The 24261-nt window shown below is 41.3% G+C and overlaps 1 protein-coding gene and 1 long non-coding RNA gene across 9 annotated transcripts in view; one reads left to right on the top strand and one right to left on the bottom strand.

Moving 5' to 3' along the window:
* Positions 1-24261, bottom strand: part of AKAP13 (A-kinase anchoring protein 13) — a 209988-nt gene that overhangs the window by 12284 nt on the left and 173443 nt on the right. For 5 of the 8 annotated variants that reach the window (XM_032699851.1, XM_032699853.1, XM_032699850.1 and 2 more), the window contains 13 exons: positions 18930-18972; positions 17657-17762; positions 12270-12441; positions 9089-9156; positions 8532-8598; positions 7272-7410; positions 6173-6288; positions 5470-5616; positions 4583-4833; positions 3850-3975; positions 3628-3745; positions 2844-3092; positions 1096-1172 (listed from right to left, as the gene is read on the bottom strand). In XM_032699851.1, coding sequence (XP_032555742.1) covers positions 1096-1172; positions 2844-3092; positions 3628-3745; positions 3850-3975; positions 4583-4833; positions 5470-5616; positions 6173-6288; positions 7272-7410; positions 8532-8598; positions 9089-9156; positions 12270-12441; positions 17657-17762; positions 18930-18972 — 1679 coding nt within the window. The remainder of the gene's footprint in view (positions 1-1095; positions 1173-2843; positions 3093-3627; positions 3746-3849; positions 3976-4582; positions 4834-5469; positions 5617-6172; positions 6289-7271; positions 7411-8531; positions 8599-9088; positions 9157-12269; positions 12442-17656; positions 17763-18929; positions 18973-24261) is intronic. The other 3 variants (XM_032699849.1, XM_032699854.1, XM_032699852.1) reach the window with 1 other exon arrangement.
* Positions 5508-15057, top strand: LOC116792687. Its single transcript, XR_004359229.1, has 4 exons — positions 5508-5630; positions 7521-7624; positions 8805-8911; positions 11320-15057. It is a non-coding gene; the product is annotated as an uncharacterized LOC116792687 (long non-coding RNA).

Here is a 24261-nt window from a genome sequence, read left to right as displayed (position 1 = left end):
TTTGTGGTTTTGTAAACTCTACCATATTTTGCTCTGATCTCACTTCCTCCTGCCCACGCTCTCCCTGTCATTAATATCACAGCTCCTTAACACTTGGTGCAGCTTGCTAGTGCCTGCTTCACACACAGTATCTTCATGATCTCTCTAGGATAGAATAACATCTTGTTTTCAAATGCCACGAAACCTCTGCTGTTCTCAGAAGCTCACAGCTGACTCCTGTGTGAGAACTCGTGTGTAAGATGACGTTCACTGTGTGTTATGGTGTCTGTGTAATCAGCCTGCTGGGTTACAACGTCCCTTTGCTGCTGTGTCATCTGCACACAAGTGTCAGCCCCTTTGTGCACTGTACCAGCTGCTACAAGTGGGGTGATTTGGTAGAGGTCCACTAGCAGGACTTGTGTGCAAATCAGCTTCTCCTGTGTAGGGCACTGAGCCTGTGCAGAGGGTTGGTGGAACTGCAATAACAAATTAACAGCTTTCAAAATGCTCAAAGAGCGGAAAGGTCACAAGGTTTAGCCAGTCTAGACCATGCCTGGAAGGTACAGCCCAACAGACTCCATTAGGCACTAGGTTTTCTTTAGCAGGTCAGTGTGCCCAGCCCTTTTCAGGGGCCTGCCCTCAAAAGCTAGTGTTTTTGCTCTTGTGTATTACAAGTATATTTCTCTGACATTTATTTTCCAGCTGTTCTGTTGAATTTACTGCACTTGCACTTCACCTCACCACCCCCCACAGCAGCCCACAATGTATTAGGACGTATCCTTCTGCTAAGGTTCATTTTTACAATGTTTGCATTATCTCCTTGCCCCCTCCTGCCCCAACCACTGTTTCAATGTGCACAAACTGAAAAGCACAAGTGTATCGAGTGACAGGCAGCTTTTCAAGGCCAATTATCAGCTGTGCCAAGGCACTGCACAAAGGGGAGGTGGGGCATGAAGACATGTTTTCCTGTCAGAAAGAATGGAGTCTGCTCAGCAAACAAAAATGTTGCGAGCAAGAAAATTGAGTTGTTTAGCAGAAAAATGGCTGGCTTTGCTGCACAACACACATCACGGGTCTCTCACGTAGAAAAGGAAGAAGAAGAGGTTGAAGTCTTACCAGTGAGGCAAACACATACTTCTGGTCCTTCTCCTGAAGGAACACGAGCATGTCAGAGAGGAGAACAGCCTGGACTTCTGCAAAAGAAGCAGCATAACAGTAAGTATAACCGCACAACCCACCTCAAAACAGATTTCTTGTAATAACACCAGTGCTGGGGAGCAGCAGGGCTGGTTTTGCAAATGCTGGAAGCAGGATCAACCTCCCAGTTAGCAGAGGAGCAGGGGCAGCTCCTGGAGATGCCAAGTCAGGTTAGCTCTGAACTGACTTTGCATTAAGCAGAACAAATCAGTGCCTGGAAAACCTGCAGGATTTGCTCTCGTCTGTCTGAGCAGGGGTGCTCCCCTCCTGCCACACGCTCACTAGCAGTTAAGATGTGGGCATAACAGCAAAAGCCAGAGACGTTTACTCAATAGAACCTCTGTTTTCTCAAACAATCAATATTTTAGCCCTTGAGCAAAATATCTGCACAGGAAGTTCTGGGTTTTATGGTTCTCTTGATGAGTGGTTTGCAGAGCGTAAATTATCATGCAATAACAACATTTGTCAGCTGCAGTTTCTTTCTGAGGAAATACTGACTTCAGGAGCCACCACTAATTCTGCTCTCAGACAAACACAACTCTTGTCGACTCTGAGGGGAGCCGACAGAGCCTGTGTGAGACACAGGACCTGGCTTTCTTTCATGGGAGAAGGAAGCACAACCTCAAGCCAACAGAGGATTTTAAATCAGTCTTTTCCCAGAGTGCACATACAGCTTTCCAAGTCTCCTAATGACATATCATAAAGTTGCACAGCAACTACCAAGTGTAGTGCCCCACCCAGACCCTTCGGTACAAAGAGTTTCTGTGTAATGTACTTGGGAAATCTTGTGACAGAGAGGAAGCAAACCAGAAAGTTAAATCATCCCATGGGTAAATCCTTCCATTCTGTTTTGGGAAGAGAGGATCCATTCCAGAGAAAAGAACCATGAAACTTTAAGCAAAGCTGCAAAATTAAATCCAAGCTCTGTGAGGTTTGCAAAAGGTGGCATTTGATTCCCTTTTTCTCTGTTCTGTACATTTTGCAAGAGGGGAAATGCTAAAACACTCTAAGAAACGTTCTTCCTCTAATTCTCTGTGCTGCATTTCAAATCCTGCAAAACAGCCTGACTATAGGAACAAGCTGCTCTCCCTGTGTCTGCAGCTTGCCTGCAGGACCTGCTTTCCCTAGGAGTTTGCACTACAGACATGTTTATGCATCTCTATCACTAAGAAATGCAAATGGAGCTAGTGCTTATCACAGGATTTCACAACAGCAGCATAACTTGCTTCATCAATCATCTAAAGGCAATAGTAGTCTCGGGTGCCTAGAAATCATCTGTAAACTTCCTGTTTCCAAAACCTCGAAATAAATCATACCCTGTATGGAATTTCATGTTATCACTGCCTCCCTGCACAGCACAGCACTAGCCCACAGACCGTAATTTAATCAGCTAATGCTGGAAGGGGAGAAGGGAAGCCCAGCCTTCCTGCCAAGCCTGAGAGACAGCCCTGTCTGCTCTTACTGCTGCCATGGTCCCAGCTGAAGGATTCCTTGGGAGAGTTAGTGTTTAATTCAGGGGAGAATTTCAGTGCACAGCACCTTAAAAAAAACTACTTCCACCTAACAAACAAAGAGCAATTCAAGAAAACACCCAACAAGAGGCAGCTGCAAGGACAGCAGAGCCTCTCCTGAACAGTTTGCGTCAGCAGAAGGCAGGACAGTCTCACCTTTTAGCCTTCCAGCTGCACTTCTTAGTGAAACAGGCCCATCTCGGATGAGTTTCCGATGCCTCAAGTCCTCTCTTGCAAACATCTGGCCACTCTTCATCCTCATGATGGACTTGCTGTCCGTCCGGTTGTAAATCTCACCAAGACGCATTTTCTTCTCATAGTTGCTGACTTTGCTGTTGACTGCAGCAATCACATCTTTAACGAGGTTTAATGACTGAGTCAAGTCTTCATGTTCCACTTCGTTTTCTTTAAAAAAGAAACAGAGAGACCTCGATTTCACTTCATCTTTGTGGAGTCTAACTTCCCAGTTTTACTTCCTTCCTTCCTTCCTCTTCTCCCTCTCAAATTCCAGCATTATAACTTTGTAATATTTAAATGAGACAGGATGCAGTTTTTCCCCTTAAGGAGAGTTTCACAAAACCTTTCACATATATGTGGTTGAGGTTGGGGACTATTCCAATATACTTCGTATATGAGGGAGTATGGATGAAATACATAAATTAATCACATATTTTAGCCATTACCGCAAAAAAAGCAAGCTGGGAAACTTTGGAGTCTAAGCATGTTGCTCCATAATTAGCTACAGACAGACTTAACTAAATCAAGGTACCTGAACAACTAATCCTAAATGGAGATATGGAACTGAGTTATCTCGTTACAGCTGCACAAGACAACAATGACTGGATTACCTGGTAAGAGAATCTGCTTCAGCCGAAAAGGATCAAAAAAATTTACACTGGATGAACAAATACACAGTTAGAATAAAGGAACTGGTCCCTACCTTTGGTGTACTGCAGTATCCTTTGTAAAAGGACAGGGTACTTCGTGATTCTCTGCGTTACCAACAGGATACATTCAGGAATCCCAAGACGCCTCACCAGGGAGCTGCTCATTTTTTTCTAGGGAATAAAGGTGAAAGTTTAATTTCTGTAGCAAAACAGTCACCACAGTGCAGGAAGGAGATGCTTTTTCCATTGACTATGGCTGTCCTACCAGATCCTACCTTGACAAACGCCTGAAACCGCTTGTCCTTGGAGTACAGATCTTTGAAGTAATTGACTGCCTCGTTGTGATGCCCGCAGAATTTGCCGTAGGTTTTCTTCATTCGCTCGGCGCTGTCACCAGAGAACTGCAAGACATGAGACACAGAGCTCCAATCTGCACTGAGCTCCTGGTGTGATATCCCAGCAGTGCCTGCCAGCCTCTCAAAAGAATCTGATGAAACTAAATTAGTCCAAAGCATCCTTAATCAAGCAAGCAGATCTCTAGAAAGTAAAAGAGATGATTTGGGGAATTTACTGAGTTCACACCTACAGCAGAATTTGGGATTCTACTCACAGGGCTTAACAGACAAAAAGAAGGCAGAAACCACGGATAAAGAAAAGTAAAATGATCCACCCAAAGTTAAACAGCAGGTCAGTAACGTAGCCAAGAGACACACTGAGCATATTTTGCTGTGAGCTCCTGCCTACACTCCAGGCTAAAGTCGGACTGTTTTGTGCCTGTCAGCAAATGCTTCTCTTTCCCACAAAATGAACTAAATTAATTTTCAACAGTGGACCTTCGTCTGAAAGAGCAAAAAGTGCCTAAAAAAAAGCAGAGGCGGAGATTCTTACATGTGGGAAGAGTAAAGGTGCCATCAGCTGTGATTATCTGACAGGCACAAACAGGAGGGAAGGAAAAGCGCCTGGTTTCCAGCTGTGTTCTCAGAACTGCAAGCATTTTCCAGCACTTACTTGACTCACTAGGATGTCACCTATCCTCCTGATAACAAAGTTCTTTTCACTTTTGTCTGCCAATGACTCCTTCTTCCTTTCCAGAATCCGCTGGAAAAAGTTACTGTGGATTTGCAGCAAGTTTTCCAGGCAGGGAAAGATCTTGTCAATGACTTGTTGATCATACTGCAGCTCCTTCAACATCGCTGCGCTGTACACATCGTTCATGATCTTCAGGGTGCGGACGTGATGCATTTCTGTCTGCATTAGCTCTGGATAGGATGGGGACAAGGTCAAAACCAAGGTCACTGTGGAGTTCATGGGTTACAGCACAAGGAAAAGCTGCCATGAGAAAGATCTTCCATAACTGGGCTTCTCTCTGGTTTCAGAAAATTTCATGTCAGCTATTGAAACATCAATCATAAGCTTCATGTATGAGAGAAAAAGTTTCACATGTGAGAGCGGGGTAGAGGAATCCCACAATAAAGAGCTTTGGACACTGAGGTCTGAACCTTCAGCCCTGGTATCTGCTCCTTCCTAACTCACTGGCAGCCTCACCATACTGCCCTTTTGCCATAGAGGATGGTTCCTGAACTTGTCAGGAGAAGACTTCCTAGCTACCTGTTCTGCTGTAACTGAGTTTAAATGTCATCAGCAGACAAACAAGGAGAGGCAGTTTCTGGGAATTTTTGATAGCTTCTGGATATGGGAATTGCAAAAAGAAAAAAGCCTTCACAGAATACATTACATTTCTAAGAACTGCAAGAATGAAACTATGGCTTCTAAGGAAACCAAGTCAATGTTTCCTGACCTAAAGTTCAGTGACCTAAAGTTTCCCAAATCCATGCATGTGGGAACATCAAGAAGCTATCTAAAACGAGTGAAAAATGAAGATGCAGGTATCTCACCGTAAATGACATCTTGCCGTTTGACAACATCTTTGTTTTGCTGCTGTAGGAACTTGCTGTCCACTACTTGGCTCCAGGACTCTGCCTCCAGCTGCTTGGAATCTAATTCCAGTTCTCCCATGAGCTGTCCTTCATTCATGTCCGCTCCTTCACAAAGCAATGTAAGTGCCATTAAGATGTGGGTAACTTGTCCTGTTTGACATTCCTGTCTATTCATTTAGGTTTAGGCATTGCCTGTCACACCACAGACACCACACACATTCTCCTCTCCTGACACAAATGATCATATACCACGTAAGGACCAGGTTATGAAAAGCACTTTTAAAGATTATTTCTTAGTTGCAAAGAACTAGCTGACCATTTTCACACAGACCAAATTCTAGCTCAGATAATGTATTCTGAAGCTGCAATGCAACAACATCGCAGATAAAAAAACCACAGTAGAAGAGGAAATGTTTTTCCCTGAGCTAAATTCCAAGTAACTCAACTGTAACTGAAACCTTCTAAATGTTTTCCCACAATTCAACAAGCTAAAGTAATTAATATGTGGGGCTTTGTTTATCATGCTGGTATTCTAAGATTAAAATAAATGCACTTTAATTGTCCATTAGAAAGGAGGACACTTGCTAAAAATGGATTTTGTATTTCTGGAAAGCAGCACTGAGACCTTCCTTTTGCCATAAATGCCATGGTGATCTCTTACCTTCATCAACCAGTGACTCCATGGATTCATTCACCCGGCTGATTTTATGTAAGGAGTCTGTTGACTGCGACAGGAATTTCCAAGTGTGTATTAAGCTGTCATCGTTCCCAACTCTGCTGAAAAACAGAACGTACAATATTGTTTATGACATAAAAAACCCAGCCAAATGTACTTTCAAATAACCAGAAGAAATGCATTCTAAATACCAATTGGAAAAAAAAGCCAGCACTGCACGATTACATACATTAGCTGCGTATGTATTAGTTGTGCTTTCATTAGTTGTTTTCTAACTACCCTCTGGGGCTCAAGAAGCTGTAAGAGGTACAGTTCTGAGTGCTGCTGCTGCTTCTATAAAGAATCACACCTGAGGTTTTGTGGTTTGGATAACTCCATTTCCACTACTTTCCATTTCAGTCACATCCCATCCTCACTGCCCTTGGTGCAAGCAGTGCAAGAAATGCAACACCAAAGGCTACACAAGAGTCCTTATCATTAGCTCTGAGAAAGATGAGAAAAATGGACTGAAAAAAATTTCACCATGACTAGCCAGGGCATTCAAACTGCCCAGAACATGCCAGTCCATGCTACTGCCTCATGTGTAGAACTGCTCAAAATGCAGGTAGGGTAGGAACCATAAACTAGATTTTCTCCTACGATTTTTTTTTTAATTAATTACATATAATGCAGTCCAAAACCACCAGGCAGACTGCAGCTCTGTGCCTTCACCCCTACTGTCATGGACACAAAAGTTAATACAATACCTGAGCTGCAAATGTGTGCTTGCATAGTATCCAGCCCAAGGCAAGGGAATTTCCTCCTGGATCCCAGAGCATCTCTATGAAGTGGCCTTGAATCTAAGCAGGCCAACTCAGACTCCTCTGAACTCATGCTATGACTAAACTAACCCAGACAATCTGATCGTGCAGAAGACACCTGATGGTATCATACATAACATGGGTATTTCTGGCTTTGTGAACCTCTTCTGTACTTTTAGCACAAATCATAGTCCATGAATCTATTTTCAGCGAGATCTGAACTTCGTTATGTTCGCAGTGTCAGGTAACACACGGGTGCTCAGGTGTCCAGGGAGAAACCTTACCCTGCAATGTTCTGTATCGAGACACTTTTAGAAAGTGCTGTAGGCTGCTGTGATGATCTCCTGTTGTTGAACATTGAGGTGACAGTGCTTTCGTCAGGAGCAAGGATTGCAGAGCGAGGGCGCTCCTTGGGCTGCGAGCCTGGAAGGGAAGGGTCAGAGAGGAGTCAGGCCGTGTAACCGCCTTAACTGCTGCTAACCGTGATGACTTAAAGGATCCAGGCACTAAAATTCACTTCCTTATTGTTCTAGAATCATCACCAGGGGATCTCAGCAGTCAAAACCAGCCACAGGAAGGAAAGAACATGGATCCCTGTGCAGAACTGACTGCACTGCACTATGCCTAAAATTCCTAGGTGGGATCTGCAGGTCCAGAAACATATACTTGGGAAACTGAATTTAATTTTATGTGATAAATAATCATATGTTTTCATCTACTCTGTTGCTTTGTCACTCCCCTGGGCCTATAAATATATGCATCTTGGTGCTTCTGGTCAGACTTTTTGAGACAGGTTTCTCTATCAGTATGTGCCACAGAGAAATCTCATTATACTATCATTATAGATTACCTTTAACTAATCTTTCATATTAATTCCAGACTTTTCCTTCTTCAGATGCATTTCTGCTTTCTGGAGTGACATCTCTGTTAAATACCACAGTGATTACAACTGTATCATGCAGTGTGGCTCCGTATAGAGATCTCCAAGCTATCACTTAACAAAGCTTATCACTTAAGCTTATCAAATCATGGCACTATAAAACCCGTTTGGGCTATTTCATGCCTATTCTATACCCTTGGTCACACTGCTCTGCAGTGCAGTGTGTATCACAGTAAAGTCAGGAAAAGTTTGTCAGCATTCCTCCTATTCAAAATAAAACTTTTTATTTTGACTACCTCAAAACCTAAGACTATTTAATTAAAACAAAAATAAATGTATTTTGAATAAACATCCTCTCCACAGGCTGCATCTTCCAGATTTTGTGGACTTATCAGCTGTAGGCATTCAGCAAGCTACACTGGTCAAGTAGTTATTTTAAATCTGAGATGACTTCACGTCTGCTGAAAGCTACATGGACACTGCAGAAGCAGATGAACTCTGTACAACTTCAGTACAACTTCTGAAATCTCAAATATTGCTTACCACACGCAGAGGATGTTCTCATCCCTGCTTTGCTAAACACTTATCTTTCATAATATCAAGTTAGCAGTTGTCAGAACAGTTAAGAACATCACCAAAGGAGAGGGAAAGGAAGCTTTCTTACTTTTGTTTCTCATGGTTACTGTGGGTAACGAAGAGGTATCATGTGCCTGCAGCATCCCTCTCTGTGGCTGAAAGAAAAATGAATTTCATAGTAATTTCTTCCTCCTTTCTCCCAGCAATTTGTTCCATATAATAAATTTAAAAAGTTATGTTTTTCTGAATCCTCTCAGAACAGATCAGTTTTTGGCTGTACATGTATTTTTAAACATATATATATATATGTATATTTATTTATTTATTTCCCCTATCACCATTGAAATGGGAAAAATAACAGATGGAGAAATAGGAATATGAGAAAGTACTGATAGTACTGAGGAGAACTGAAAATCATACTTGTATAAACATTATTTATCTTGGAGAACCAGGTTCCTTGCATTTGAAGTAAGCACAAACTTTGTGTGTTCCTTATATAAACGACATATTTAATAGTTTTCACGTAGGGCACAGTGCCTGAAGTTCTTTCCAACAAGCTGGAAACTTTGTGACATATAATAGAAGATGTTATATATCTGCATAAACTTCTTTTGTTTATTCAGTAGAGTACATGAACTCTCTTACCTTCATTTTGACCTTTGCACAAGAAGCAAAACTCTCCTTACAGCCTTTGTGAACAATTGCATTGCAGTCTGTCAAAAGCAAAAAACCCAACCAATTAAACAAAACCACGGAGAAAACAGGTCAGTTTTCACCATTTGTAATCTGAACTGTTAATTTACACAACTGAGAATTACAACTTTCAAGTATCATTGTGGTTTACACGAGTAGCTACAAATACTGACAGACAATATTTGTATATCTCCAGGATAATTAGCCTTTTGTTTGTTAATAAGATTTCCCCAAGGAATTTAACAGGAAATTCTGTTTAAAAATCAATGCAAGGTTGAGCTGCCAGGGGTCTTAACCACTGGGTTTTAAATTAAAGAAAAAAAAAGAAAAGAAAAATGATGGCATTATTCCTCTGAAAGTAAGGTGGAAAGCTGAAGCAGGAGATGGAAACAGAAACCAATTGTAGGGCCAATATTTTCTCTGAGAACAGAAATACTGTTCTCATCAAAACATGGACTGTGAGATCCAAAAGAAAGGAAAATTCATTTACACAAACTCAGACATCACAGGTAAGATCTACAGCACAGAAACCCACAGGGTTTTACTAAAGGGTTACCAGAAGAAGTAACAGGACCATGTGTCAGGTGACCATGTCCGGGAGGTTGGGACTTCCTGCTGAAAACTGCACTGAAGACACCGTTTTGGTTGGAAACCACAGCACCCACCAGTCCAAAGACCATCATGCTTTAAACCCCAGCCTTTGCTGCTTACACGCCAGAGCAAAAGCTATGTGGTTTGTTGGAGTCTGCCCATGATCTCTGCCAGCAGATTTCTGGGAAAGGATGATTAAAACTACTTTTTTTTTTTTTCATAATAATTGATAATAAGGTTTGAGGCTGTAACTCTTTCAGCAGATAAAAGATCACAACTCAAATGCTCTCAGATGAGATTCAGTAGCTTAGAGAAAATTATTTCCACTCATTCATGAGAACACTAACACAGATAATGAATTGTACTTTACATGTAAGTTACACTGTAAGCGTAAAGTTCAGAATTATTTCTTGAAAAAATAAGAAAGGAAAAAATTCTATGTCCAGAATGACAATATGTGCTAACATTCCTAGTATTTTTTACATTTAGGCCTACTTAACAAAAGCCAGTAATTCTGATATTTTGACAGAGATAAGGGTAAGGCCATAGGGTGTTGCTATTCTGTCATCTCACAATTTCCTGTGCAAGAAAGACAGAACAAAGAAACCTGCGTGTTCTTGCAGAAACCCACAAGCACTATCATTTTTTCAGATCGAACAAGGAAGTGGGGGCAGAACCTGCTTCTGGTGCACAAAGACAGGCAGCAAGACAATTCAGAATCATTAAATTCACACTTCAGGTCTTCAAAGCCTGAAGGCAGCTCTTTAGTATGTACCATTTGGTAATACAACATCTGGATTTTTTAGATTGAAAAATCTGGTTTCAGGGACTTTATCTCACCTACTCAACTCTTCAGCAGGCAGGAAGTTCCTCCAACTCCTCTGTATCACTAGTATTAATAATTAAAACCCCAAAAGCTTATTTTCTGCATTACTGATAGTAAAAAAAAATAAAAAAGACCAGGCAGGAAGCTATTAAAAGTTAGGCTTTTTTGCTTGCCCATTTGTTTCACAGTATTCTCAATCTTTTAGCATTGACTAGCTGTTTCAGGAAGCTGGGGGGGCATCACTGAAAAGCTGAGACATTGATTTAAAATAATCCAGTGCTTTAAAAGGCATTAAGAAAGAGCAGTGATGCTCACTAGTTTGCAACAGCACAGGAATAACAGAGCCTCTGCTGCTGATTATCCACAATTTCCAAAGCATCTGATGGTTGATCTTAAGATGCAACAGGAGGAAGGAACACTCTCAGATGTGAGATTTCAACCTGGGCCCTCATCAAACCTTCCTCATGACATTTGTTTCTTGTCCAATGCAGAACAGTTAAAATAATTTTCCATCATATCTTGGAAATAAGGAAAGAACATCTATGCTAAAACATATGACATTGTTGGGTTATTTTAACTCATTAGAATATAGAGAAAATTAAATTGGGATATATTTGACTTTCTAAGTGGCTTCAGAAGCCAAAGAAAGTTGAGTGGGGAAAGGGAGAGAATGCATTTGAGAGCTTATAACTTGATGTTTTCCATTTCCCATCAGGCTGACACAGAGTGTGTTTCATGCAAACAACTTTGCTGAAATCTCTTCCAGGAAACTCGGAACTGCCATTCGGGATTCAGCTGGCTGCCCCTTCCCCTGCTCACATCTACCAGGAGGAACAGAGGACTCCAGCCTGGGAGCAGTTCCCATAAATGCTTTGACTTATCTCTAGGCTAGTGGAGTAAAAAATTACTAATAGTGAGGAAAGAAGAGCCCTGAGCTGCAGTGGGAAAAAGACATTTTTGTCTTCATATTCTATAGCTTTGGGCTGCTGCATAAACCAGGCAGCATTCTGGGCTCGACCACACAAACTCTGCTGACCTTATCGAGCTACAGGCATGAGAAACTGTGTGATAAGAAAAGAGAACAAAATCACCAATCTGGCAGAACCCCCCAGATGTGTTTCCCATCCTGCCTGGACTGTAGTGCACGTACCTCACACACACACACACAGGTAGTTGCCATTTGACCTGTGATGCAATTTCTTGTACAAAGGGAGAAGAGGGTGAGTATTTCCTTTTTGTACCATGTGGTTCTGACCACGGGCTCACCGAAGCAGTTCAGAGAACTAAAGCAATACACTACAGATGGGTGGGACTTTTTTTTCCCTTTGGAAGTAAAAGCCACGATCCAAGCCAGCTGTCCCTGTCCTTTGTCCATCTTATCAAAGCAGCTCAGGCCCAAGGCATAACATGCAGCTGAAATAAACAAAGTTCTCCAGCTGACTGACACAGCCCAACAAGGGGTAGAAAACCCTGTAGGATGCTGTGATGGCTGAGCTCAAGCTTGGAATGAGGTTGCAGGACACCTCCATGCAGCCACGACTCATTTCAGTCCAGTTTCCACAAGGCAACATGCTGCTGCTCCATGAATCACTATCTCCAAAGTCTCCCTCCCACCCTACATCCTTAAGCAAAACGAAAAGAAGGCGTAAGGTTCGCATTTTCCATGTCAGATTCAATGAAAAACAAAAGGAAGGGAGGGAACCTCCCCTGACTTACTTGCACAGTAGTACGAATCCTTATTGAAAGGCTTCATACAGTGGTAACAGGTTGCTTGGGCTACAACGGAGGTTGCAGTGAAGACATGTCCATTTGACATCTTCTTATCTTTTTCCTTCTCCTTGGAATCTTTGTCCTTCTCTTTAGTCTTCTCTTTATCTTTCTCCTTTTCCTGCAGAGCGAAAATGACCAAAAGCCTCGTTACTCTGCAGAGGTCTATTCTCTAGTTACAAATTCCTCAGTGTTTGCCTTTGGCACCGCGACGATATCGACCAGTGCACACCTCAACAATGGTCATGTGTCTGCCCAGCTCTCCCTTACAAAAACCACCTTACAGCCCCCATGGATGTGGATTTACATACTACTGACTCACAGATGTCTCACCAGCAGATATGAAACTCAGTCTGTTCTGAAGGCAGCTACTTTCTTTCACCTCTGTTTTATATTTGTTGGTTTAATGACTTTACCTCTTTCCTTCTTCTGGGCTCTCATCAGCCTCTTCGGTGCTTTCAATGAATTGTGTTAAATACAAACACCACATGCAGTGTGTGTCAAATTTTCAACACAGTTAATTTTTAAGGCCAACCTGTAAAGCTTGAGATTTGCAACTGCATTTTTAATGAAGAACACAAGGTCTTCCTCAGTGCCTGTACAGCCTCACTGCCAGAATATTTCCACCTCTGTTTTCCTTCCAACTAGCAACTTTTTCAATAGTTACATGCAACTCCAAGTAATCATGTGAAGCTTTTTGGGAAAATGGATCTTTTACAAACTCTTGACATATGGCACCACAGAAAGGCAGAGGAACAGCAGCAACACCATAAAAGATACTCTCATTTTCCACAAGCCACAGTTCAACCTCTGGGCTACTCAGATTTGGAAAGATGACAAGCACAGCCACCTTATCCAACTTTTAGCAGAATTTCTGCTTACTTTTCTATCACTACCTGAGATAGAAAATACTAAATACTGAAAATTTGAAACATTTTCCCCTGCAGCCTTTCATGGATTTGGAATTCTTCCAAACAATTTTTAAAGGAAACTCCACAGAAAATCTCCAGATTTGAATTACAGTGACTCCTTGTCTTTCTATGTACCAACCTATAACATGTTTGCCATAAGATTCAGCTGCAGGTCTGTAACTGTTACTGTGGATTTCCTGGCATCTGAAAGAGAAGCTTAACCAGAAACTGGTAAAGGCTTCTGTGAGCTTATCTTTGCATTTTGTTATTTATATGCTGCTATGTGTCATCTGCCTAATATTGTCACAGCCTGAATATCAGAGAGCTGCAGAGCAGCCCGTGTGAGCAACTGCCATGAAGTGGTTAAAAGAGGTATCGAGCTCTGCAGTCACCCGCAGGGAAACTGTTGAGCTCTTGATGACACACTCAAATAATGAGTAACTCAGCCTAAGGACTCTCTTCTCCCAACACTTCCCAGGCAAAATGCCCAGTGTCGGAGTCTCTCCCTGTAAAGTGTCATAAACAAAAAGTCTATTTACTGGCCCCAAACGCTATTTTGTTCTGCAAATAAGCAAAACTAGGAGCATTACCATATGGAACAATCCTGTCTGAAGCAGAAAACCTGCCAGGAAGAGTCTGTGTTGCATCTGTGTTGCATCATATCTCCGCCTCCTTTGAGCCATCAGCTTGGCTCACCACCCCACAGAAACCTCCACAGTCCCATCCTCCATCCACTGACCTGCCCACCTTAAACCATGTCCAGCCTGGCAAGATTCAAGAAATTAAACTGCAGTTTAGGCCTTGGCTGATGGTATTAAGCTGATGCCTGGAGTTTTGCCCTATTGCCAAGTCTTGTGAAGCTCCAGGAGAAAAGATCACTCTAAGCTCAGGGCAAATCTTGTGACTCTCATGATGAAAGGAGATTTCCCATCCTGTACTTTAAACCTACCTGATGTCTACTGCAAAGCCCAGTAATTCTGAAGTCTGGAATAATACCCTGCCTTCATGAAAATTACTGTAAAAAACATTTTAATTAAAGCTGAACGACCCCAGAAAAAAACAGGAAATGGGTGCACCACTTTCAAGGAGGAAACAGCACAGTGTGCACAGGCTGCCAGCCACTCCACTGAAGGACAAGGTCTCAAAACGACATTTTTTTTTTTTTTTCAGCTTTTTTCCTATGACAGTTACTGGAACTTTATTTTTAAAAAGGATTGTAAAAAAACAAGACCATTTTCCTGAGCTATTGGAGCTGCCAGCAAGATTTGAAGCCCGGCTCTGCGGCTGAACCGACGCGCCGGAACAGACACGACAGGTGCCGCAGACCCGAAGGAACAGATCTGCAGCAGCCGATCCCTCCCCCAAAGAACCACGAAGCTCTTACCTCCCAGTGCTTAAGTCCTACCAGCTTCACTGTTATCTGAGGTACTTCTGCAAACCTATTCCATTTTATCGACATCCTTCCCCCGGGGGGCAGGAGCGCTGCTCCCCACCAGCACTAGCCCATCCTGACAGGCGGGAGCTGCCGGCAAGGCCAGCTGGGGGGATGGCAGGCACGGAGCAGTTGAGCAAAAAGGGGAGGGCGGGACGATTGCTGCTAACTTCCTTGAAGATGATTTTAGCTACTTTGCTGTTGCTTTCATCTTGCCCTACCCTAGCTTCCACTGCTAAAGAGAAGGAAAAAAAAAATACACAGGGCAGAAAAGGATGTGATTAATCTTCTAGAAGTCACAAGTCACCACGAGACCACCCATTTAAAAGGTAAGAGGGTAGTAAATCAAACACTCTGTGATGTTTGGGATAGAAATAAAGCGAATTTTAACATACCTCAGTGTTGCTATGCAGTACTTCAGCAAACAAAGTGCTGCAGAAGATGCCCAAACAGAAAGGTTTTGTGTGTTTGCGCTCCTCCTGCTCTGCACATCAGGAATATTCCCTGTCTCCTAATCCTTTCAGACACTTACAACTCCTACTATATACACTGAAATGCTGTTGGTGGTATAGCACTGCCTAATTACTGCGCAAGGCAAGGAAAAAGAGAAATTACTCATGCTAATTGTCGTCATTTCTTAGAAACCCTCTACCAGAAGGGAAAAAAATGAAGTTTTTCTTTTTTTCCTGAATTGACAGAAATAGAGCACGTTTTAGACTTCACAAATGTGAATCAGGGCACGTTGCTAATGGCAAGAAATTCACTGCTAATCCCCGAATAACACCAAATACATGCCAGACATGGGTAAATTCACAGAGACTTCTATCAGTATCCCCTACAGTTAATGCTCCAAACACCTCTTTATTTTTAAGGGGTTTTTTACATAACTGTTTACATGATTTTCCAAAAGAGCTGTTGCCATTAGTAGGCTCAGGGGTGCTTTATTTTACAGTTCATCTTAGAAAACAGTGCAGGTTTGGAGATAAGTAAAACCTAGTTGGAAAGAAGCTGAAGCGAAGCGTCCCTCCCTCCTGACAGCCCAGACAGCAGCAGAAACCAACTTCCTGTCAAACTTCCTTTTTTAAGGTTTGTTGTTTTTCTTTTTAATGCTTACCAGTTTTCCTCAGCCATATTGCTGCTGAGAAATCAGTGTTCCCAAGGATTTTTTGGCAAAAAAAAATCCTTAGGATTTTTAGGCTGGAGCCTAAAAATGTAAGGTGTTTTTTTAGGCTGGAGCCCCCAGAAAGTATGTCGTGCAAACATTCCACTGTAAGCAGAGACAAAACTGTAATTTGAATTGTATTCTGGCTTTTTAATTAGTAAAAATATCTGAACTGATTATCAGCTGCGATTTCTGTAGTGTGTGTTATTGTGGGGATTTTGGAGCAATTCTTTATCAACACTTTCAGACGCAATCATGACATTAGTGAAATCAGCCTGCACGTAACAAAAGAGCAAATTCCTCAAAGCAATTCTGTTGTATTTTCTTATGTGTCCCAACCAGATCTTTCTCTCTAGTTCTTGCTTTAGAGATTATGCATCCGAAGTACAAGAACCAGTTAATGAATTTTCAGTCTTGTTCACAGTCTGTGCAAAATGCTCCTGAACTTCTCACTGGCGTTTGCAACAGAGGTTTCCATGTAAGAAGATTTGGGGTTTGGCATTGTACTCTGCAGCAGGGAACAGCATTGTCTTAAAGCTGCTCAGCAGGAGCTCTGAGCCACTGGCACTCATGGCTTTGCATCTTTAAAGGCAGATCCCTAAAGAGGAACTGTGTGTAATTACACCTCTGGGGGCCTTCCAACAGTATTTACCAACATATTAGCTACACATCACCTAATGATACAATGCACACTGCCCATGGCGAGGTAAGGTGCTCTGAGCTTCAGTCAGACAAATAAAGACATGAGATTCAAGTAAAAAATATCCAACCAAGCCAAAAACATATATTAAACTTAAGGGGACAATCTAAGGCAACAACTGCACCTTTTTTGTGAAGTATCTAGCATTAATGTCATTATTTCTGTAACCAGTATGGTTCCCAGGAAATTTAGCTGTGCTGAGCTGCACTTATCTTTCAGCAAATTAAATCCCAAGGTTTCAAGGATGGAAGAAAGGTGAAAATATAAATATTTGCCATCACCAAAGGTCACTGTTTGAGCAATGTCTCTTGCAGTGCACAGAAACTTTGTGGCAAAAGTAAAAATAAAATGAAAACCTACTACAGCCTTCGGCAGCCAGTCCTTTCTTACAGTTCCTGTCCTCATTTTATTAAAAACCTCTCGGGTTCTGTAAAAATTAAACTCATCAATCACTTCAAAGCCATAACTCATGGCAGAACATAATCTATTCTCTATAATAAATGAAGCTTCATTTCGTGGAGAAAAGAGTGAAAACAAAGAATCAAAGAACTGTTGAGTCTTCAAGGTTGGAAGAGACGTTCAAGATCATCCAGTCCAACCATCAACCCAGTACTACCACTGTAATCCCCTAAACTACATCACTCAGTGCCAAATCCACCTCCAACTTGGGCAACCTGTCCCAACGCCTGACCACTCTAACAGTGAAAATTTTTTTCTAATATCTAAGGTGAATCTCCCCTGACTCAGCTTAAGGCCATTTCCTCATATCCTCTTACTGCAGGTATGGTGCACTCAATCCCCATGTCCAGATCATCAGTAAGGATGTTAAACAGGACCGGCCCCAAAACTGAGCCCTGGGGAACACCACTAGTGACCAGCCACCAGTTGAGTTCCCAGAGTGTGTCCTAGGGCTCAGTTTTGGGGTGCTAAGATTTCCCATGTAGCTAGTCCCTGTTACAACACAGACAATCCTCTCCTCACAAAAGACAGAAAGGAAGTAAAAAAAGTAAAGAATAGACAGTTGGGCAAAGACTTAAATACTACCCTATGGAAACACAGAACTGAAATACAGAACTCATCTCTGCTGCCTATGGGCATTTCATGGCTGCATAAATCACAAGAAGCACTTACTTTGCTCTTCTTGCTGCTGGACATTTTATTCCTGAGGTAGCTGAAAGTGCGACTGACTTTCGTTACACCTTTGCCAGCGGGGACACTGCTGCTCTCTTCAGATATGCTAGAATCAAAAAACAAAAAGGGTTGCTTTTATTTTTTTTCATTTCCCAAAGCATCTATTAAGTGGATATATTTTTTTTTAAAGGAAAAATGCATTTATTAGCCAATAGGGTCAAAGGTTGTTTTATGGTGTTGTACCAGAGAAGGAAAAGTGAAGACAAAATGCCAATCCAGTTGCTTTGAGTTAAATTTCAAGGAATCCTCATATCTGTTTTTAAGTAGGCCTTGACATAGCACCCTCTACTGCTCCCCTGGTCAAATAACCAGAAACCACTGATACTTTAAAGAGCAATCTCCTTCCAGAGAAAGGCATCTAATGAACTCTGAAAAGGCACTGAGTGTCTTTAACAGAAACCACACTGCCTGCAAAGCCTCCCCTGAGAAATGAGAATACCAGTACTAAGTAATAAGCAACAATGGTTATATGGATTAATTTAGGCATTTTTAGGATGCCAGTTATTTTTTGCCAGTCTTTACGTGCACAAGCTTATGACTTCAGCTACGGTGGAAGAATAAGGAAACTACTATTGCATTAAAGGACACAGTCTATCAATAGGAAGTACAACACAAAACAAAAGCAGAACAAGAGAAATATAAATTAAATCAAGGAGGAGAAAATAGCAGCAAGTAGAGGGGAAGAGCCTCCCAGTCGTGAAATAAAGCTGAAGCCATGAGAGCCACAGAGACCAGACACCCAGCTCCCTTGGTGCCACAAACGTCCTTCCTCTGAGGAAGCACTTTTTTTAAAGACACCAGGAAAATTATCTCATCTGCACAACTTGCAAGGATGAAAAGTAACGTATGAAAACACGATTGTTTTGGCCTTTGTAACAGAGATATAGACTGAATTAGCCACAGGGAGCAAGAACTACTTTCAGTGTAAAATACAACTCGGAGTAAACTGATGTTTGCAACAGTAGATAATCTGAAGTTATTAGCTATGCATAAACACAAAAGCCTTGTTAGAAATGAGACCTAGAACAGACTTTCACATTCTACAACCTAAAATATTCTTCAGCCTTTAGGCACACGAGACTGATGTTCACAAATCTGACAACTTCTCATTTCAGCTGGAGTGCACCGGTGCCAGGAAGGCTTTTGGGTGTCCAAAGCAGAGCCCAGTGCAGGAGCCCCATCAGAAGAGAGTGGTACCCCCAGAATACTGTACCTCTGAACTGAGGAGCCCGTGGAGCCGCCGAACGACTGCGTACCTGGAAAAGATCGGAGGGGTGGGGGGTGACATGTTAGACTGCAATCTTAGCCCACTGATCTTACAAAACACAATTTGCGTATTTGGATGGTTCAAGAGGAAAGGGAAATGCTTTCCAGAAGTGAGTGTTTAGAATAGATTTCATGCGCTCGGGATAAAGCCCGTTCCCTGTATCCTTAGCTGCTCTCAAATTAGATGCTGAGGTGAAAGCCTGCTTAGTATTTTTATCAGTCTTGAGCTATTAAGCAAAGGCTGTGCAACTGTTAAACTTGCTGGTAAATCAGGCTGTCTGAATCAGAATGGCCAATTCAATGACAATAGGTATAAATGAGAATGATTCTGCTACAATGCCTTTATTTATACACCACTAGAAAGAATCCATTGTACAGCACATCCGGGTTTCATGCATAAAGCTTTTCTGCTTGATAAAATTATAGTTCATTTTCCCATCAAAATCCTGAAGCACTTCATAAAGAATAAGGGAAACAAGGGAAGCCTTATTCTGTTTTCCACAAAATGTTACCAGCCTGGGGCTTCATCACAGAACACCGCTTGAGGAAAGGCTGAATTTCAACATGAAGCTGAAGCCCTGCCAATGGCACCAGTTCTCTTTATACCACAAGAAACCTGCTTGCACAATGCATTTGGAGCAGATCTGGGAGCTGACACCATTTACCAGAACCATCGAAGAACACTGAAATGATCCAGAACACAGGGCTCTCTCTGGAGCAACGGGGCCTGCCAGGACTCTGAAAAACCCTCATGCAAGCCCTGTTTGCAGCCCTTTCTGAAGTTCAAGAAGCAGCATGCATGCCACCTTATTAGGTTTCTGCACATATACTGTAAGGAAAATAGTATTTTGGTTCAAATTCTGTTAACATATTAAGGGTGAAAGCAAAAGAGCTGCTTGCCATCAAAGGCAAAGATGGTCCTTTATCCAAAAGCAGTAAGTGCATTAGGAAAAACTGTGCATATAATATTATGCTTTAACTATTGATTTTCTAACCACCCGTTCAAGTGCCAGCACAGACAGAAATATCATTTCTTCATATTGAGAAACTAAAATACAGGCATACCCCATTACCCAGTCCCTGCTTGGGGATCTATGTTAATGTTTTCCTTGCAAAATCTTTCACCTCATTAATGATCTATCCCAAATACATCAAAGTTAGTAATACTGTAACATATACAAAATGAAGTCTGCTATTTGATTTCCAATAGGGGATGTTATATTTTTATATAATATCCACTACCTAAGCACCTGCTAAGATCACACAAGTAATTTACAGACTCCCAAATCCCTGGCTAAAGCTCCAGTGACTCTGGTTCACATTTCAATTCTAGTTTGCTTTTAACCTGAGTTAGGCCTCCTTAGTATTTCCTTTTTTTAAAATCAATTAATCAGTTTGACTGGATTTAAGTATTTCACAAACCTTTTTGTTTCTTTGCAATTAACATAAGAAATATGAACAAATGCTGAACCAAGAGCTGTAATAATTTGATATTTGTGACTGGTTTTCAGCACCTGGAGAAAGTATGCTGCACAGGAACTTCAATTATCTATCATTTATCTTTTATTACATCAGTGTTTTATCATAAAAATGGGGGATTTTTGATTCTGGCAGGCAAAGTGAGTCCAGACAAAAATCAAGGTCTGTTTATTATTTTATATCTTAGGTTATAATATAACATCATATAATCAATGCTGCTGGCAAGCTATAAAACCCATGAAGACAAGCACAGAAAAGCACATATCTTCTCATCTTCAGGTTTGGTTCTGAGGTCTAAGAGGGGAAGGAAGGTTTATCTTCACAACTTTTTTGTTTCCTGTCACAACCAGGATCAAAACTGAAATGCTAAAACCGACCTCACAACCCACAAAAAAAATTAAGGTGTTTTTTTTTTCCAAAAGCCAGAACTGCTATTTATGTCCAGTGAATCTGGGCTAGGAGCCAAATTTTGGCATATTTATGTGAACACCTTTTAAGCATCACCCACCAAAATTATTTCATATGGTAGCTGGACTTGAAATAATTTATCAAGATCTGTTATGCAGAAAGCAGTGACTGGATTAGGATGTTGCAAACCAGCTCCCTAACTCTGTAATTTAACTTTCATGAGTCAAGAAATACAAAAGCTCCATAGTAATTGTCCAGCCACCTGAAATCCAAGTCTTAAATATACCATATCATCACAAAAACTGCACCTAATCCTCCACACTCTAGACAAAAACAGGCATGGAGAGGTTGAGGAGCAGTAACTGAAATGCAAGTGCAATCTCAATGTTAACACATCTGTCCTTTTATGAGAAATGAATCCTGAAAATGTGAAAAAATAAACTGATCTGGGAATACTACATGAAAAATGCCTACTGCCCACTGTCTTATGAATAGCTGTGGCTAAACCAACCTTTATATAAAGTCACCAAAGCACCCTCAAATATGAGGGAATAAAACACATGTAAAGAGACCAACATTTTTGTTTGAGACAATATCTGATGTTATTTTAAATGATCATCATTAGCAGGAGCACTGTTGGAGAAGAGAAGGTAAATACTGGCTAACATAAATATCCCCTAAAATTGTCATACCCTAACTCCCCAAACACAAACAAACAAAACCAAAAAACCCAAACAAGTAAAAAAACCTAACAAACCAAAAAAACTCCAAATCCACCAGAAAGTTTAGCTGAGGGTACTTTTTACTGTGGAGCATTATACTGATGCACAGTTGTATGTTTACAGTTCACTTTGTGGGGACTATGAATTTTGAGTTTTGTTAAAGGCAGAAAAGAACAGAGCAAAGATGAAGGAGCTTAAATATGGAAGTCAGTAATACCACACCTGGGCACAGGACTTTCTTAAGGAAGGGATAAACCCACAGGGAAGACTAGGAAGGAAAGGAGGAGAACTTAGATACCTACAACATGGATGGTGTTTTAGATTGTGGTGTTGGAGATTGTTTTAAATTCAGGAAGCAACCAAAATGTGTTGGATGGGAAAGCAATTTCCCCCCATTCCAGTATGGACACAAGGAATGTGTCTGGTTTATTTCAACAGTCTAATAAAACATGCTTAAGAAATAGGTAACATTTTTAATTATCTTTGATAAGCCTATTAAAAAAGCCAAGAGGAGTCTGAATTACTTTGATTCAATCTTCAGCCTCAGCTGGGCTTCTTTTAGTAACAGTTTGCAAGATGAAAAAAAAGCTACCAGATCACTCTTGCCCATTTCCCACAAAACTACTCTGATAATAATATCAGGACCTAGATATGAACACACTGAGGATTTAAGGTGTTTGACTGCAATGTGTGCTTTTTGCTTAGGAGGAGAACTGTGAAGTTGCCACCAAGATTTTCAGAATTTAATAATCAGGGCTTCACTCCACTTCTCTTTCACTGAGCAATGTACTCACTCTTACCCAGGGAGGGCAAGGATCTACCTCTGCTGCTAACTCCATGCCCTGCAACAAGCTCAAGGCAAGTTCTTTTAGTTTTAATAAAAAGGTAAAGATTATATTGCTGGTCAGAGTGGCAGGTGATATTTGCCACTTGGATACAGACCAAAACTAACTGGATGAGACATGATGGCGCTGATATACAAGATTCTTTGGATTATAATCCTTTTATTCTGCCATTAGCTAGTATTCAGATACAGGACTAAGATAATGCTGTTAGACATCACACAATGGAAAGGTTAGTTCAGTGTTTGCAAGGTGAAATTCCAAGGTCTAAAGCAGAAAATCAGATTTCCCTTTGTTTCCACCCATAATGGCTGCAATGCACAGAAAACGATTACTTACTATCCAACTCCTCCTCCTCCTCATCACTGGAAGAAGAGCCAATAGAAAAGAGAGTTTTAGACTTAGGAATGAGTGGAGAGATGCTGAAGGAGAAGGAGATTCGTCTCGATGGTCGAGTCCGGCCCTGGGCTGAGAAGTGGGTTAACAGCAGACATTAGAGCATGCTTGAAAATGCATTTAATAATAAAAAGGAGAGGAAAGCGGCCAAAGCAAACTAAAATGAAAGCAAAGGAAATGTCTGCAAAGCAGCTGGCTCCAGAAAAGGCACAAGAAACAAAGAATTGAGAACATGCAAACTCCAGAAGGTGCAGGTTTCAGAGGACGCAGGTCTCACTTCATGCATAGCTTGAGGTTCAAGGCTTTCCCTATTTTTGCTGATTTTTTTTTTTATAGGACCTCTTAATGAAGACTTATATGCAAACAGTTATTTTCCCAAACAGAATACCAACAGTAAAGTGGGTCTCTGGACAAGGGGCATCAGCTTCACCGAAAGAACTGCCAGGGAATCAAATTAGAACAACTCAAGATATTTGTTTGAAGGTGCTTTCTACAGTTAAATGACACAGCAAAGCTGTCAGATTTCCCTTTGGACAGTTTATCTGAAGTGCTGACATAATCCATCTGGGAAGGTTCTTGCCACTTCTATTTCTAAAAAAAAAATCCCCAAATTTTGATAATGTTACACCCTTCAAAATTTCCAGCTTTGAAGAGGAGACACTTAAGCTTCCTCTCTTTTCTTCCAAAATAAAACAGAAAAAACAACCATCTCTTCTGCCGACTTCTGAAACTCACAGCCCTTGTTTTAAAGAAACTGCCTAAACATGAGAAAAGCTCCTCTGCACCCTCTTCTATCCTTGTCTGGAAGATGCCTACCAAACACAGTGCCAAACTCAGCAATCAGTCTGTGACATCAAATCTCCCACAATTTATTTTTAAGAGCAAAACCTCGCATAGCAGCAGCTTTGAAACAATTCTTTGTAAGTACACTCTTCTCCAAAAAGAGACGCAGGAGCCAGATTGTCACTCTTCACTGAAAGTGGGATTCCCAAGGGTTGTATTTTCCAAACCTTTTTTTCATACAAGCGCAGATGGAAACCCCTGAGCTGTGACCTGATTGCTGGATACCCATCACTGACATGGGGCATCAGTGTGTCCTTGGGAAAGATGACTGGGACAGCGTTGGAGAAACTCTGCCCCTGAGACAGGTCTGACCTAAGGGTCCTACTTAAGCATCTACATTAAACATCTTCGGTGCATATATTCAGTCACTTTTAAGTCATTCCACGGATAAATCAATTCACTTGCACAACAGGGAAAACAGGCTAAAGACTTTATCAGCATTAAACTTCCAAGAGACAGAAGAAGCAATTATTGCTCTCTTTGAATAAAACATGTCCTTTCAGTCACACACAATGAGAATTTTTTGCATTGCTGATATCATATGCCAATACTGAATTCAGAATATAAAAAAACTGTCCGAGGAATATCC

Source organism: Chiroxiphia lanceolata, chromosome 12 (assembly GCF_009829145.1).
Source record: "Chiroxiphia lanceolata isolate bChiLan1 chromosome 12, bChiLan1.pri, whole genome shotgun sequence".
In the NCBI taxonomy this organism is placed as follows: domain Eukaryota; kingdom Metazoa; phylum Chordata; class Aves; order Passeriformes; family Pipridae; genus Chiroxiphia; species Chiroxiphia lanceolata.
This window is presented reverse-complemented; position numbering and strand designations above follow the sequence as displayed.